This window comes from Ranitomeya variabilis, chromosome 6, assembly GCF_051348905.1.
Source record: "Ranitomeya variabilis isolate aRanVar5 chromosome 6, aRanVar5.hap1, whole genome shotgun sequence".
Lineage (NCBI taxonomy): Eukaryota > Metazoa > Chordata > Amphibia > Anura > Dendrobatidae > Ranitomeya > Ranitomeya variabilis.
This window is the reverse complement of record NC_135237.1, coordinates 448,336,791-448,352,132: the sequence shown is the minus strand read 5'-3', so window position 1 is coordinate 448,352,132 and position 15,342 is coordinate 448,336,791. Positions and strand designations below refer to the sequence as shown.

Sequence of the window (15,342 nt, the reverse complement as noted above, 5' to 3'; positions counted from 1 at the left end):
AGAACTTGGAACTCCTGTCTCAGGTCCTTGTTGAAGCGATCCTTCATCGAACGTCAACGGATTTTGACTTTTTTCACTCCAAAGCTGAACTTCTTGTGTTTCTCCCCTCTACTAATCTCACTCTACCTAACATCAAAATAACCCTGGAGGGTTCAACCATAACTCCCAAGCAGCATGCCCGCTGTCTTTGGGTCATATTCGACACTGAACTTTCTTTTACTTCCTATATCCGATCACTCACTCACTCTTGTCACCTGCATCTTAAAAACATCTCTAGAATTTGACCTTTTCGCATCTTTGAAACTGCTAAGACTCTTACTGTTGCTCTTATTCATTCTCGTCTGGACTACTGCAACTCTCTTCTAATCGGTCTCCCTCTTACCAATTTCTCTTCTCTCCAATCCATCTTGAATGCGGCAGCCATGGTCATATTTCTATCCAGCTGCTTCACTGATGCATCCATCTTGTGCCAGTCATTATACTGGCTACCCATTCACTACAGGGTCCAGTATAAACTCATCTCTCTCACCCACAAAGCTCTCCACAGTTCTACACCACCTTATATCTCCTCTCTCATCTCTATCTATCGCCCTACACGTGCCCTCCGTTCTACAAATGACCTAAGACTAACATCCCCCATAATCCGAACCTCGCACCTCCGTCTTCAAGACTTCTCTCGTGCTGCACCAGCTCTCTGGAATGCACTTCCCCAGAAAATCAGGCTGATACCTAGCCCCGACCTATTCAAGCGCGCTTTGAAAACCCATCTCTTCAAACAAGCCTACCACATCAACTACTCAGTAAACTAACCTTGCCCTGTTCCCTCCCGCCTTCCAAATATTATTCTGAATCTGCACCCTACTATTCATCTCCACACCCTCCATTCACACGATAACTGCACTTGATACTTGACTATTGCACTGAAACACACGGGCTGATGACCGGATCATGCAGTTTTATATGAAAATCCCTATTTACTATAATTGCCAGACCTGAAATATCAAGCAGTTTTCACCTATTGTGTCCCCCCATTTACTTGTAGATTATAAGCTTGCGAGCAGGGACCTCACTCCTAATGTCACTGTTTAAATTGTCTTAACTTGTATTGAATTTATTCTCTGTACATGTCCCCGCTAATTTGTAAAGTGCTGCAGAATATGTTGGCGCCATATAAATAAAAATTATTATTATTATTATAACTGTGTGTAATACGAGAAACTCGCAGGAGTTTATTGCATCACACACAGTTGTGTGATCCCGGCCTTCAGGTTCACTGCCGCTTCAGCCTACATTGCAACATTTACAAAATTCCTTTCTGACTCGTGGCGTGGCGTCGTCCCAGTCATCCATCAACGATTGTGCCACCTCATTCCACAGCTGTCGAATCACTACAGCGTCCAACTGCTGCTGCTCCCAGGTGTCCCACAACGCAACTCGCTCCTGCACTAGTGTGATAAGGAGGTCGTTATCCAGGAATTCTTCCTCACATTGTGGAACGTAAAAATGAAAGAAAGACATTAATGTTGGAAAGATAAAACATTTAGAAAAAAAATAATTGAAAGAGAAACAAAAAACAGTTAAGAAAAAAAACCAGTCAAGAATAAATACAAACAGTCAAGAATACTGACACGCCGTCTTGACACCGGAACTTGGGCTGAAGTCTGCTGCTTCTCTGCACTTGTTGAAGTGTTTTGTAAAAGAAAATACATGATTTTGCCACATGTGTAAATAGTGACAGTGAATACTTACCAATCACTACCAAATTTACTCACTTCAGTCTCCTGTCCGGTGTGTTCAGTGTGCTCTGGACTTGAGGCCATGGTGATATGGTGGTGAATGCTGCAAGAAAGAGACAGAAATGAATACAGACTGCAGGGAGAAAAAAAAGACAGACATTAGCTTGTATACTCACATTTTTTAATAATAGCAGATTCTTCTCACAGATAAAGGCTTGCTTCCACTTGCAGAGAGTCAGGAGGTAATGGACTTCCAGTGCCCACACCTTATTTTTATACATGTTTGTTTGGGGGTTTGGCTTAAACCTGTTTATGGACTTGTTTACTCAGAAAACATATGCGTATGCAAACGCAAGCGAACACATGTCCTTGCTTTCCTATGCGTTTCCATAGACTGTAACGCGATGTTTTGACACACTCCTTCCGCAAGCGTCTGCATGCGTATAGCGACGGAAATTTGACGCCTCAAAAATTACAACATGGTGCATTAGCCATACCCCGCCGCACAATGCAAAATGACGCATGGGTAAGCGAATGCAGGCGAATGCATACAAACGCATGTACCTGTGTCCATAATGTAAAATATATGAAATCTAGACACATGCGGATATATGTGTCAGAAACGCTGCGGACACAACCGCAAATGGGAAACCGGATTGTTGTACGTGGGAAAAGCAAACAAGATCTCAAGAAATTCATGAAGGAATTCAAGGTTTGCAGAGTTATGACGATGTTCCAGAATGTGATTACATGAAGATATATGAATAAATGTTGTTGTTTTTTGTTCAGGAATAAATATGGATTGTTGTTCATGGAAAAAAATAAGACATTCCCTGAAAATAAGCCCTAATTTTACCAGCAACCAATGGAGTTAAAATAGATTTCAGATATCCTTCACATTGACTATGGTTTTAATTAGAAACAAGAAAATAAATTCAAATGGAATTGAATTCTATTAAAATTTTCCAAAAATCTGCAATTGGCAAATGCAAATTTTTAAAATTCACTTCTGTGCATATTTAGCAAATTGGAGGCTGCTGGCTGCCATCTTTTTTCAACCTTAAAGGGCCAACCAATGCTTAAAAAAAATGTAAAAATCCTTATTCTCACCTTACCGCTTAACTCTCTGGCCCCCCACTCCACACCATCACCAGTCTGAGCCCAGTCACATCTGATCCCTTCCATGAGCACTGAAATCCCACTGAACAGGGATGTCATTGATTTTTGCATGACTGAGTAGAACCCTCCTCAGAACCCTAATCAGAGACAGAAATCGTGGTGGGAATCAGAAGATCCGACTAAGACCAAACAGGTTATGTTGAGGAGCAGAGGTGCTGGGGAGCAGAGTGGTAAGTTGAGTATAAGTATTTATATTTTTTTTACAAATTACATTTATTATGCTCAGACCACAAAGTATAGTAAAGGTACCTTCACACTAAACGATTTACCAACGATCACGACCAGCGATACGACCTGGCCGTGATCGTTGGTAAGTCGTTGTGTGGTCGCTGGGGAGCTGTCACACAGACAGCTCTCCAGCGACCAACGATGCCGAGGTCCCCGGGTAACCAGGGTAAACATCGGGTTACTAAGCGCAGGGCCATGCTTAGTAACCCGATGTTTACCCTGGTTACCATTGTAAAAGTAAAAAAAACAAACAGTACTTACTCACCTTCCGGTGTCTGTCACACGTCCCTCGCTGTCTGCTTCCTGCACTGACTGTGAGCGCCGGCTGGCCGTAAGGCACAGCACAGCGGTGACGTCACCGCTGTGCTCTGATTTTACTTTATGGCCGGCACTCACAGTCAGTGCGGGAAGCGGACGGCTGGGGACGTGTGACAGACAGCAGAAGGTGAGTATGTACTGTTTGTTTTTTTTACTTTTACAATGGTAACCAGGGTAAATATCGGGTTACTAAGCGCGGCCCTGTGCTTAGTAACCCGATATTTACCCTGGTTACCATTGTAAAACATTGCTGGCATCGTTGCTTTTGCTGTCAAACACAACGATACACGCCGATCTGATGACCAAATAAAGTTCTGAACTTTCAGCAACGACCAGCTATATCACAGCAGGATCCAGATCGCTGCTGCGTGTCAAACACAATGATATCGCTATCCAGGACGCTGCAACGTGACGGATCGCTATCGTTATCGTTGCAAAGTCGTTTAGTGTGAAGGTACCTTAATGGACAATAAATTCACAAAGAATAACTCCTCCACTAATTGAATTCCCTAGGAAAATCCACTTATAAAAGCTAATTTGAATTTTGCCTAATTCGCTCTTCTCTAGTTCTAATAATTCAGTCATACATTTGAAATTTCTGAAAACATTCTTACATCATATATATATAATAGACAAATGTTTACAAATACAAACAGATATCCACTAATGTCACCAATCATTCTTACTGATTTTCCAATCTTACAAAATTGTCTCATAATGAAATCCCAAACTAATAATGAATAGTGTTGAGCGATACCGTCCGATACTTGAAAGTATCGGTATCGGAAAGTATCGGCCGATACCGGCAAAGTATCGGATCCAATCCGATACCGATACCCGATACCAATACAAGTCAATGGGACTCAAGTATCGGACGGTATCTCTGATGGTTCCCAGGGTCTGAAGGAGAGGAAACTCTCCTTCAGGCCCTGGGAACCATATAAATGTGTAAAAGAAAGAATTAAAATAAAATTACGTCACGGCTTGCTGTGATTGGTCCGCGTCCCGGCAATATGGCCGCCCTGACCAATCACAAGCCGTGACGTCACGGGAGGCTGGACACGCGCTCATTTTAAAATGGGCGCGTGTCCAGCCTCCCGTGACGTCACGGCTTGTGATTGGTTGCGCCGCGGTCAACCAATCACAAGCCGGGAGGCTGGACGCGCTCATTTTAAAATGGGCGCGTGTCCAGCCTCCCGTGACGTCACGGCTTGTGATTGGTTGCGCCGCGGTCAACCAATCACAAGCCGGGAGGCTGGACGCGCTCATTTTAAAATGGGCGCGTGTCCAGCCTCCCGTGACGTCACGGCTTGTGATTGGTCAGGGCGGCCATGTTGCCGGGACGCGGACCAATCACAGCAAGCCGTGACGTAATTTCGTCACGGCTTGCTGTGATTGGTCCGCGTCCCGGCAACATGGCCGACCTGACCAATCACAAGCCGGGAATTCACGTAACCAAGTAATAGCGCGAATTTTAAACAAACAACGCTGCCGGTTCCCTCGCTGAAGTCCCGGCTGCGTCGGAGAGGTGAGTATAGCAATATTTTTTATTTTAATTCTCTCTTTTACACATTTTAACATTAATGTTGTTGCGATACCCGATACCCGATACCACAAGAGTATCGGAATCCCGGTATCGGAATTCCGATACAGCAAGTATCGGCCGATACCCGATACTTGCAGCATCGGAATGCTCAACACTGATAATGAATGAACTGTACAAACCAATATTATTCTGCAAAATGAAATGATCTTGACCTTCCAAACCAACCGCTGGGTGAATCTGTGGAGTGAAAATGTTAATGGAATTGAAATATACGTGGCAGGACGTATGTTAGCAAAGTAAGCACAGTGCGATGCATCATGGGCGCGAGATTGCATGCTATAAACATGTCCGTCAGCCAATACTAATTTTATTTTCAATTGAGTTTAAGACCTCTTTCTTAATAAACACCAAATTGAAATTGTCCTGTAGATTAGCTGACCTAAGCAACAAGCTAAATTGTTACATGATACTAATACTATTTATGTGCCCAAGAAGAGACAGCAATGTTGTAAATTAGAGCTGCGTGGCGTAGCTTCATCTGATGAGAAGATACAGGGGATATAAGTTAACATTACCAGGTAATGGAAATTTCATTTGGTTTATGCTCCTTGTACAGTTTACAGTTAATGCTGCATTTATTATTCCGGTTTTAGCACTGCTCTCATTAACCCAAATAATATTTTTATGTTTATCCATCACTTCTTACCACAGGTTCAATATGTTGGCAAAATGAAATTAAAATGAGGCACTGCAGTATCTGCAGCAGCACAATAAAGGAGGTGGCCCGGCCTGCTGCTATTTGCTTTACAGGAATTAAATATTGAATCAGCAATGTTCTAGAAAATATGCCACGATAGTTCTTCTCAAAGAATAAAATTTCTACTTAGCGAGAAAGTTAATGAAGGAGATTAATATAAAACATCCTTGTAGAGGGACATAAACCCAGTACATACTAAAATGGAGATTATAAACTGTAATAGCTATAGGTTACGGAAACTCAATTTCTATGTTGCATTTTTGTCAGTTGAACAGGAAAAGGAATGGATAGATTAGAAATAGACTGAAATGTTTAAACGGGTTTTATGACTATATTCTTCCAAGTCTTAAAAAGGTTATGAATAGATAATGGTCAATAAAGTGTTATGCGTCAACACAAGTGTTGAGCAAACGTGTATCTGGGTATTCTGATGTGCTTGACACTAGTTGAGCATTGGCTGGTGCTCAGATTGAATGCTCCAGTCCTGCCCAACATGTTTGGTGCCAGTTACACAGCCAATAAACATGTGGGGATTGCCTGCCAGTCATTGAAATACCTTGGCTATCTTGCTAGTGGCATTACTGTGATTGGTTGGCCGCATTACCTCATCAGAAGTTATAAAAGGACCTGTGCCACCACGCTCAGCAAACTGACGCCAGTGCACAGCTCAGGGACAGTTCTTAATTGAGCAAGAGAATAGTTGTCCAGACCTGTGCACAGTTTTAGGAATCAGAGTCCTCTGTTAGTGATACTTTGCTGAACCATCATAATAAAAGTCTTTCTTAGGGCTAATCTTGTGTTTTGCTGTTTCTATGTAATACATTCCCATTTAACCAGGGACAGCTGGAGCAGGGAGAGTGGCTGAATACAGCCTCTAGGCAGGGCTTAGGGCATTGCAGTCCATTGATAAATATATGGCTGCTGTGAAATTATGGTGGTATTACATTTTTAATAACAGCATGGTCTGCTACAGGAGACCACATTTTTTGTCCCAAAAATTGACTAGCAGCACAGTTTAATGTGCTTTGTGTGAAATTATGGTGGTTTGAAATTTTTTAAAACCACTTGGCTGTTACAGATGACCAAATTGTTTTTGTTCCTAAATTAACTATTGCCAACCACAAAGTTTAGGCGCCTTCACACGTCTTGGTAATTCTTCTACAGGATAAAACAGTACTGGTGAGATTCGTAGTTCATGGCTGTGTTCTATCCATCTGTACGGCTGTGACATCAGTGTGTTCATGTGTTATCCATGTCCATGTGTTTGTGTGTTATCAGTGGCTGTCAATGTGACAGGTATGGAATTAAATGCAGAATAGAAATTAAAGAGTGTTAGGTATTAAAGATGTTCAATGATAGATAGCAATGGAAAAAAAATAGATAGAGAGAGATAAATAGGTCAGCGTGCTATATAATCAGTGCTTTGTGTTTTTTTTTCTGCTTTTCTTCAATATATTAACAGTTAAAAAAACGGCGTGGGCTCCCTCCCAATGTTCAAAACCATCAGAGGGAAAGCCGACCGCTGGGGGCTGATATTAATAATCTGGGAAAGGGGACAATGTGCCTAAAGGTTCCCAGGCTACTAATAAAAGCTCACTGGTGTTTGGTTAGCCTTTACTGGTTAGTTTATGGGGACCCCAGAAAAAAATTATGTAGGTTTACCCTATAAATTCTAACCATCAAAAGCCAAACAGATAACTATGGCCTGATATTAACTGCCAGGGAAGGAGCCAGTAGCCATGACTATAGCCCCCCTCCCAGACTAAGAACATCAGCCCTCAGCAGCCCCAGAAATGGTGCATCAATAAGTTGCACCAAATCTGGGGCTAAGCTTCACTCTTCAAACTTGCCCTGGTGCGGTGGCAAGTGGGGTAAGAAATTTGGGGTTGATGTCAGCTGTTTTATAGCTGCTGACATCAAGCCCAGGGGTTATTAATGGAGAGGCATCTATAAGGCGGGTGCAATGGGAGGGTGGATAACAGCAAACAAGGAGGACTTATGGTACCAGACTGTTAGTGTGGAAGCAGGACCTGAGGAACAAATGGAGGATGGTGAGGAGGAAGATGTGATGAGCAGTCAACAGGCAGGAGATGAAAAGGATAATGATCCCTTCTTTGTTGTCTGTATTTGGCAGGGACAGAAGAAGCAAGCTTGAGTGTTACCCCACCACCAACACACCATGGACTTGAACCTCATGGAAGCGCCCGACACATGAGCACCTTCTTGCTGCACTGTCTTCCATATTGTCACCACCTCGAGGTCCGGGGCACCTACTTTCTCTTCCCCGCCTGTTCTTACCTCCTCCGGTTCTGTCCTGAGCCAGCAGGGTCACGCTCCGGTCATCCGCCGGCGCTCCAGGGCCCATCCCTGCAGACATGCTGCCCGGGTCCTTGCTCCCATGTCTGCTGCACTTCCTCGTTCCTCTCCCTCTCCTAGGGAGTGCATAGGGGGCGGGCAGGCCAGCTCTCTGGCTTCTTAAACGGCCAGCCCGTTCCTACTCACTGCCCCTCCTCCCGGCCTATCACCTGCAGGCTGGAGGGATAAAAGGATCTCAGTCACTCCTGGACTCCGCCTGGGCAACTTCTATTATCCTGAAGTTGCTGCTCCAGGTCTTGTCCTGCTATGCTTACCAATCCAGTTTGCCTGCCTTACTCTGTGTTCCTTTTTCCCCTAGGATCGTGTCTGGCCTTCTCGGCATCCTGTGTCCTGGATCCTGGACGGTTCCCTGCAGTCTTCAGCCTGCTTCCTAGTTCCACGTTCTGCCCTGTCTTTTCAGTTCATTTCTCCCCAGCCTCCTAGGTCGGTTTAACACAGGTGTCTGCTTCATCGGACCCTCTATTGGTGGTCAAGGGGAAATCCCTGTATAGGGGTCACTCCAAGCCTTGGACTCCTTAGAGGCACCCTGGTGTTGTGGTCCTGTGGCCCTCCTTTGGGGAGTCTCCCCTAGTATTTGTATTACTTTACAATAAAGCTTTTAACCTGCTTTCTTGGTCTGGCTCTCCCTTCCTGGTATCAGCAACCGCTGTATTTGCGGTCCAGAGGGTCCACCCGATAGACCCATCTGTAGGGCGTGACAGATTTTGCCCAGGCCATGGACCCCGCTGATGCCAGGTTCGATGCTCAGAGGGAGCTTGCTAGTCTCCGCCAGAGCCAGGAACAGGTTGTTGTGTTCATGCGGACCCTTGAGGCCCGTCTAGGTTCCCCTCAGGGGGTGGATGCATCTTACTCCTCTCATCTTGCAGATCTACATCAAGAGCTGGATCAACAAGGACGGATACAGACCCAGATGCTGGAGTACATGACGTCTGTGGACGAGCGGCTCTCGAATCTGCAGCGGTCTCCTCCTGCCCCGGTTGCTGCACCCGTGTTGGATCCCGTTGCCGTAGGAGGCGTCTTCTCTTCCCCTCGTCTCTGCAAACCCACCAGGTACTCTGGGGATCCAAAAATGTGCAGGGGTTTCATCAACCAATGTCAGCTGCATTTCAGGCTTCTCCCTCATCAATACCCTACGGATGTGGCGAAAGTGGCCTTTCTGGCATCACACCTGGAGGGTGAGGCCTTGGTCTGGTTCAACCCACTACTGGAGAGAGAGGACCCCATTGTATCTGATCTGCGGTCCTTCTTGGACACCTTCCGGAAGATCTTTGATGAGCCAGGTCGAGTGGCTTCGGCCACGGAGGAGTTGTTCAGCTTACAGCAAGGTACTCTCTCGGTTGGCCAATACGCCATACAGTTTCGCACTTTGGCTTCGGAGCTTCGCTGGTCTGACGAGCCCCTGATCGGTGTCTTCCGGAGAGGGTTATCCAGTCGCCTGAAGGACGAGCTTGCCGTACGAGACCTCCCCGATACCCTGGACGAATACATCTCCCTTGCCGTCCGGATGGACCGCCGCCTACAAGAACGCACCAAGGAGAGAGCCCAGGAGAGAAGACCACCTCGATTGGCACCCTCTTTTCAGAGGCCCCTGTTACCAGGTAACGCCTCGTCTGCCGAAGCACCCGAACCCATGGAGGTGGATCGTCTCCGGCTGAGTCCCCGGGAGCGTGAGGAGAGAGTCGCCCGGAGGTTGTGTCTCTATTGTGGTGGCTCCAACCACTTCCGCCGGCAATGTCCCAGAAGACCGGAAAACTCCTCCACCTAGGACAGGTGAGAGAGGCCATCCTAGGTGAGAGTGATACCTCTCTACCATTAACTGTTTCCATACAGGTGAAAATTGGTGACAGGCGGTTCTCAGAGTTGGCGTATTTGGACTCGGGATCTGCAGGTAACTTTATTCAGCGAGACATGGCTCTCCGCCTCGGCATCCCTATACACCCCCTGCAGCATCCCCGCACCATCACCTCCGTTGATGGGAGACCCCTACAAGACTCCGTTGAGGGCATTACCAGTGAGGTGGAGATTCAGATCGGAGCTCTCCATACAGAGAGGATTGCCTTTCTCGTGCTACCCACTCTCTCCCCACCTTTCTTGCTCGGTCTGCCATGGCTGCGTATGCATGAGCCAGTCATAGACTGGCGAAGTGGGGAGATCCAGCGTTGGGGTTCAGCCTGCCATAGCCATTGCCTGCTGTCCGTCCGGCCTATCTGTTTGCCTCCCTCACCTACGTCCTTGCCTGGACTTCCGGAGGCCTACTGGGCATATGCGGACGTCTTCGATAAACGAGAAGCAGAGGTCTTGCCCCCGCACAGGCCTTATGATTGTCCCATCGATTTGGTTCCAGGTGCCTCTTTTCCTACAGGACGAATCTACCCACTGTCCCCTGCTGAGACTCAGGCGATGTCAGAATACGTCACAGACAGCTTGGCCCGGGGATTCATCCAGAGGTCCTCATCCCCTGTCGGAGCCGGGTTCTTCTACGTGAAAAAGAAGGACGGGTCTTTGCGTCCTTGCATTGACTACCGTGGATTAAACGCCATCACGGTAAAGAATAAGTACCCTCTGCCTCTTATTCCAGAACTCTTCGATCGGCTCCGGGGAGCCCGGTTGTTCACCAAGCTGGACCTGCGAGGGGCTTACAACCTTGTCCGCATCCGGGCCGGTGACGAGTGGAAAACCGCCTTCAACACCCGTGATGGTCACTTCGAATACCGGGTGATGCCCTTCGGACTGTGCAATGCACCAGCCGTTTTCCAGGAGTTCGTGAACGACGTCTTCCGTGACTTGCTGTACGTATGTGTTGTGGTATACCTAGATGACATCTTGGTTTTCTCCCCAGACCTACCCACACACAGAAGAGACGTCCGACGAGTTCTCCTTCGATTACGGGAGAACCGCTTGTACGCCAAGTATGAGAAATGCCTCTTCGAGCGGTCTTCTCTGCCGTTCCTTGGATACATCGTCTCTGACTCTGGGCTGGAGATGGATCCTGATAAAGTGTCGGCCATCATGAACTGGCCTCGGCCGGTCGGGATCAAAGCCATCCAGCGCTTCTTGGGATTCGCCAACTACTACCGGCAGTTTATCCCGCACTTCTCGGATCTGGTCAAGCCCCTCACTGCACTCACACGCAAGGGAACACCTGCTAATGGATGGGCTCCAGAGGCTGAGTGCTCCTTCCAGGCACTCAAACGGGCCTTCTCCTCCGCACCAGCCCTGCACAGGCCCGTCGCTGAGAAGCAGTTCTTTCTGGAGGTGGACGCATCCTCCACAGGTGCCGGGGCCGTCCTCACGCAGAGAACCGCCTCCGGACGTAAGGTCTCTTGCGGCTTCTTTTCGAAGGCCTTTTCCCCCTGTGAGCGGAATTACTCCATTGGTGACCGTGAGTTGCTTGCCATCAAAATGGCCTTGGAGGAGTGGCGTTACCTCCTAGAGGGAGCAGTGCACCCGGTGGTGATCTACACTGACCACAAGAACTTGGCCTATCTCCACTCTGCCCAGAGGCTCAATCCTCGCCAGGCCCGTTGGTCTTTATTCTTTGCTCGGTTTGATTACCGTCTTCATTTTCGTCCCGCAGATAAGAATGTCAAGGCTGATGCCCTCTCCCGCTCTTTTCTTACCGACGATCATGAGGAGGAACCTCGTCCCATCATCGATCCATCCAAGGTGATCATGGTTGCACCGCTCCGACTGTCGCAGGTACCCCCAGGGAAGACGCTGGTGCCTGAACCTAATCGAGAACGCATCCTCCGCTGGGGACATTCCTCCTTACTAGCTGGGCACGCGGGTCTGACTAAGACCCTACAGTTGATCGGCCGGTACTACTGGTGGCCTGGGATGCGTCAAGAGGTGACAGACTACGTCTCTGCCTGTTCTTCCTGTGCCTGCAACAAGACCCCCAAACGGCTTCCCGCCGGTCAACTCTTGCCCTTGCCTGTACCATCAAAACCATGGCAACACATTGCGATGGACTTCATCACGGATCTTCCTGCATCCTCCGGGAATACTGTCATCTGGGTCGTGGTGGACAGATTTTCCAAGATGGGTCACTTCGTTTCTCTGCCTGGTCTTCCTTCGGCACCCAAGCTGGCCGAGTTGTTTGTTCTACATATCCTCCGGTTGCATGGGTTACCCTCCAACATTGTTTCCGATAGGGGAGTTCAATTCGTGTCCCGATTCTGGCGGTCTCTCTGCAGGAAACTCGATATTACCTTGGACTTCTCTTCGGCTTATCATCCACAGACTAACGGACAGGTGGAACGGGTAAACCAGGTGTTGGCAGGTTATCTACGGCACTTTGTCAACGCACACCACGACAACTGGACGTCCCTACTGCCTTGGGCGGAGTTCTCGTACAATAATCATGTTGGTGAGTCTTCACGTAACACTCCATTCTTTATTGTATATGGGCAGCACCCGAGGATCCCGACCCCCTTGGACATCGCTACTACCAATCCTGCAGCAGAGGCCGTGGCTCGTGACTTCGCCGACATCTGGAACAAGACTCGTGTAGCTCTTGAGAAAGCATCCCAGCGTATGAAGAACCATGCCGACAAAAGAAGACTTGATGCCCAGATGTTTCAACCGGGTGACAAGGTATGGTTATCAGCCAAGTACGTCCGCCTTAAGGTGCCCTCCTTCAAGCTCGGACCTCGGTACATCGGACCGTTCGAGGTGTCCCGGAGACTCAACGATGTGTGCTATCAGCTACGACTGCCTCCTTCTCTGCGAATACATAATTCTTTCCACCGTTCCCTCCTCAAGCCTGTGATCCTCAACCGCTTCTCCCAGGATCCGGGAGAGCGTCCTCCTCCTATATCGGCCAATGACGAGTATGAGGTCAGTGCCATTCTGGACGTGAAGAAGAGAGGGCGTGCCACATGGTACCTAGTCGACTGGAAGGGGTTTGGTCCTGAGGAGAGGTCCTGGGAACCGGAGGGCAACATCCATGCTCCTCGTCTCCTACGTCGGTTCCTTGCCAGTCGCCGCCCGGGGGGGCCTGGAGGGGGGGGTACTGTCACCACCTCGCGGTCCAGGGCACCTACTTTCTCTTCCCCGCCTGTTCTTACCTCCTCCGGTTCTGTCCTGAGCCAGCAGGGTCACGCTCCGGTCATCCGCCGGCGCTCCGGGGCCCATCCCTGCAGACATGCTGCCCGGGTCCTTGCTCCCATGTCTGCTGCACTTCCTCGTTCCTCTCCCTCTCCTAGGGAGTGCATAGGGGGCGGGCAGGCCAGCTCTCTGGCTTCTTAAACGGCCAGCCCGTTCCTACTCACTGCCCCTCCTCCCGGCCTATCACCTGCAGGCTGGAGGGATAAAAGGATCTCAGTCACTCCTGGACTCTGCCTGGGCAACTTCTATTATCCTGAAGTTGCTGCTCCAGGTCTTGTCCTGCTATGCTTACCAATCCAGTTTGCCTGCCTTACTCTGTGTTCCTTTTTCCCCTAGGATCGTGTCTGGCCTTCTCGGCATCCTGTGTCCTGGATCCTGGACGGTTCCCTGCAGTCTTCAGCCTGCTTCCTAGTTCCACGTTCTGCCCTGTCTTTTCAGTTCATTTCTCCCCAGCCTCCTAGGTCGGTTTAACACAGGTGTCTGCTTCATCGGACCCTCTATTGGTGGTCAAGGGGAAATCCCTGTATAGGGGTCACTCCAAGCCTTGGACTCCTTAGAGGCACCCTGGTGTTGTGGTCCTGTGGCCCTCCTTTGGGGAGTCTCCTCTAGTATTTGTATTACTTTACAATAAAGCTTTTAACCTGCTTTCTTGGTCTGGCTCTCCCTTCCTGGTATCAGCAACCGCTGTATTTGCGGTCCAGAGGGTCCACCCGATAGACCCATCTGGAGGGCGTGACACATATAATACCCATATTCTTAGGGTTAGAAACAGTGTTAACTACTGTGTTGCCACTCTGTTAGCTCCATGGTACAAGAGTAAATTTTACCAGATGCTCCCCTCTGGAAAGAGACATGCGCATGCTGGAGTATCGAAACAAGATTGTAGACAATCTTAAGAGTGGATTTCTCCAAGACAGCAATGAGGCATACAGTGTGCATCACAGTTCTAGACTTCCAACTCCAGGAATGTCAAGGCATGCAGGAGTATCTCAAGCTCAATATCAATGTCATCAGAGGGAATTTGGACCATTTTGCATTTTGGTCTTCAAAAATGGAAGAGTGACCTGAGCTCAATTTTCACGCCTTGGAGGTTTTGTCATGCCTGGCAACAAGCATTCTCTCAGAACATGTCTTCAGCGCTGCTGGTAGCATCCTGAAGGCTAAGTGCATCTGGCTGTCCACTGAAATGGTAGACTTCCTAACCTCATCAAATTGAACAAGTCATGGATCTCCAATGACTTTTGCACACCAGTCGCAGACTGTCAGACTTGACGATGGTGCTGTTTTTAGTGTCATGCATTGATCTCGTGTTATTGAAGTCTGTGCCATCTTTGTGATGTCTTCTGTACCTGGTGTTGCTAATGCTGCTGATATTACAAACAATTTTTGGAAATATGGATATATAATGTTGGGTCTCCATCTGGGGGATTACCTGTAGTGGAAGATGTTTCAGAGGCCCATTATACTGTTTCTACTCTTGTGAAATTGATGTCACTTTAGTGGTGTGTGACAATAATTTTTTGAAATGTGGAGACTTCAAGTTGAGTCTCCATCTGGTGGGTTGCCTCTTGTTGAAGGTGTGTCAGAAGCTCATTATATTGTTTCTACTCTGTGAAAATGTATGATACTTTTGTGGTGTGTGGCAATAATATTTTGAAATGTTTTCACTTCAAGTTGGGACTTCTTCATGTGTGTTGCCTTCTGCAGTAGGGCTCTCAGACCGACAGGCTAGCACTTACTTTCAGTCAACTACCTGTGTTACTATCCTTACATTTTTCTAACATTAGTGCTCTACCAAGCTGATATTTGACTAACTGCTTCTGTGCCACCATAAAATGTTCTAATGCGCGGCAATTGATCAGTCAACTACCTGTGTTACTATCCTTACATTTTTCTATCAACAGTAATCTACAAAACTGATGTTTGTGCCAACTGAGTGTGGCTGGGAAAAAAAGACAGGAAAAAAAAACAGGTTGACTGTTGCATGAGGTATCATGGCTGTTAAAGACCTGGTGGTTAGGTGCACCAGGAATGACCTGATAGTTAAACACGGAATCGGGACGAGCTCTGGGGAAATGGGAACTCTGCTGACC

The 15,342-nt window shown here is 47.8% G+C and overlaps 2 protein-coding genes across 6 annotated transcripts in view; one reads left to right on the top strand and one right to left on the bottom strand.

Annotated features, from left to right (window-relative positions):
• The window catches only part of SNTG1 (syntrophin gamma 1), a 1,080,379-nt gene that overhangs the window by 684,510 nt on the left and 380,527 nt on the right, over window positions 1–15,342 (bottom strand). The gene's annotated exons all lie outside the window — the stretch shown is intronic.
• LOC143781229 (uncharacterized) lies at window positions 8,131–13,824 on the top strand. Of its 2 annotated transcripts, none has more exons than XM_077267714.1 (2): window positions 8,131–9,190; window positions 13,586–13,824. In XM_077267714.1, exons 1-2 carry the CDS (start codon window positions 8,856–8,858, stop codon window positions 13,659–13,661), a joined length of 411 nt encoding a protein of 136 aa, XP_077123829.1. In that variant the 5' UTR covers window positions 8,131–8,855; the 3' UTR covers window positions 13,662–13,824. The 2 variants fall into 2 exon arrangements, 1 of the variants encoding a protein (XP_077123829.1); XR_013216630.1 differs by lacking the exon at window positions 8,131–9,190 and adding an exon at window positions 9,346–9,910.

Coding starts and splice junctions, on each gene's coding strand:
- LOC143781229 (XM_077267714.1), top strand. CDS start 8,856: ATGGACCCCGCTGATGCCAGGTTCGATGCTCAGAGGGAGCTTGCTAGT. Junction 9,191..13,585: donor CGTCTCTGCAAACCCACCAG/GTACTCTGGGGA, acceptor TTTTTCCCCTAG/GATCGTGTCTGGCCTTCTCG.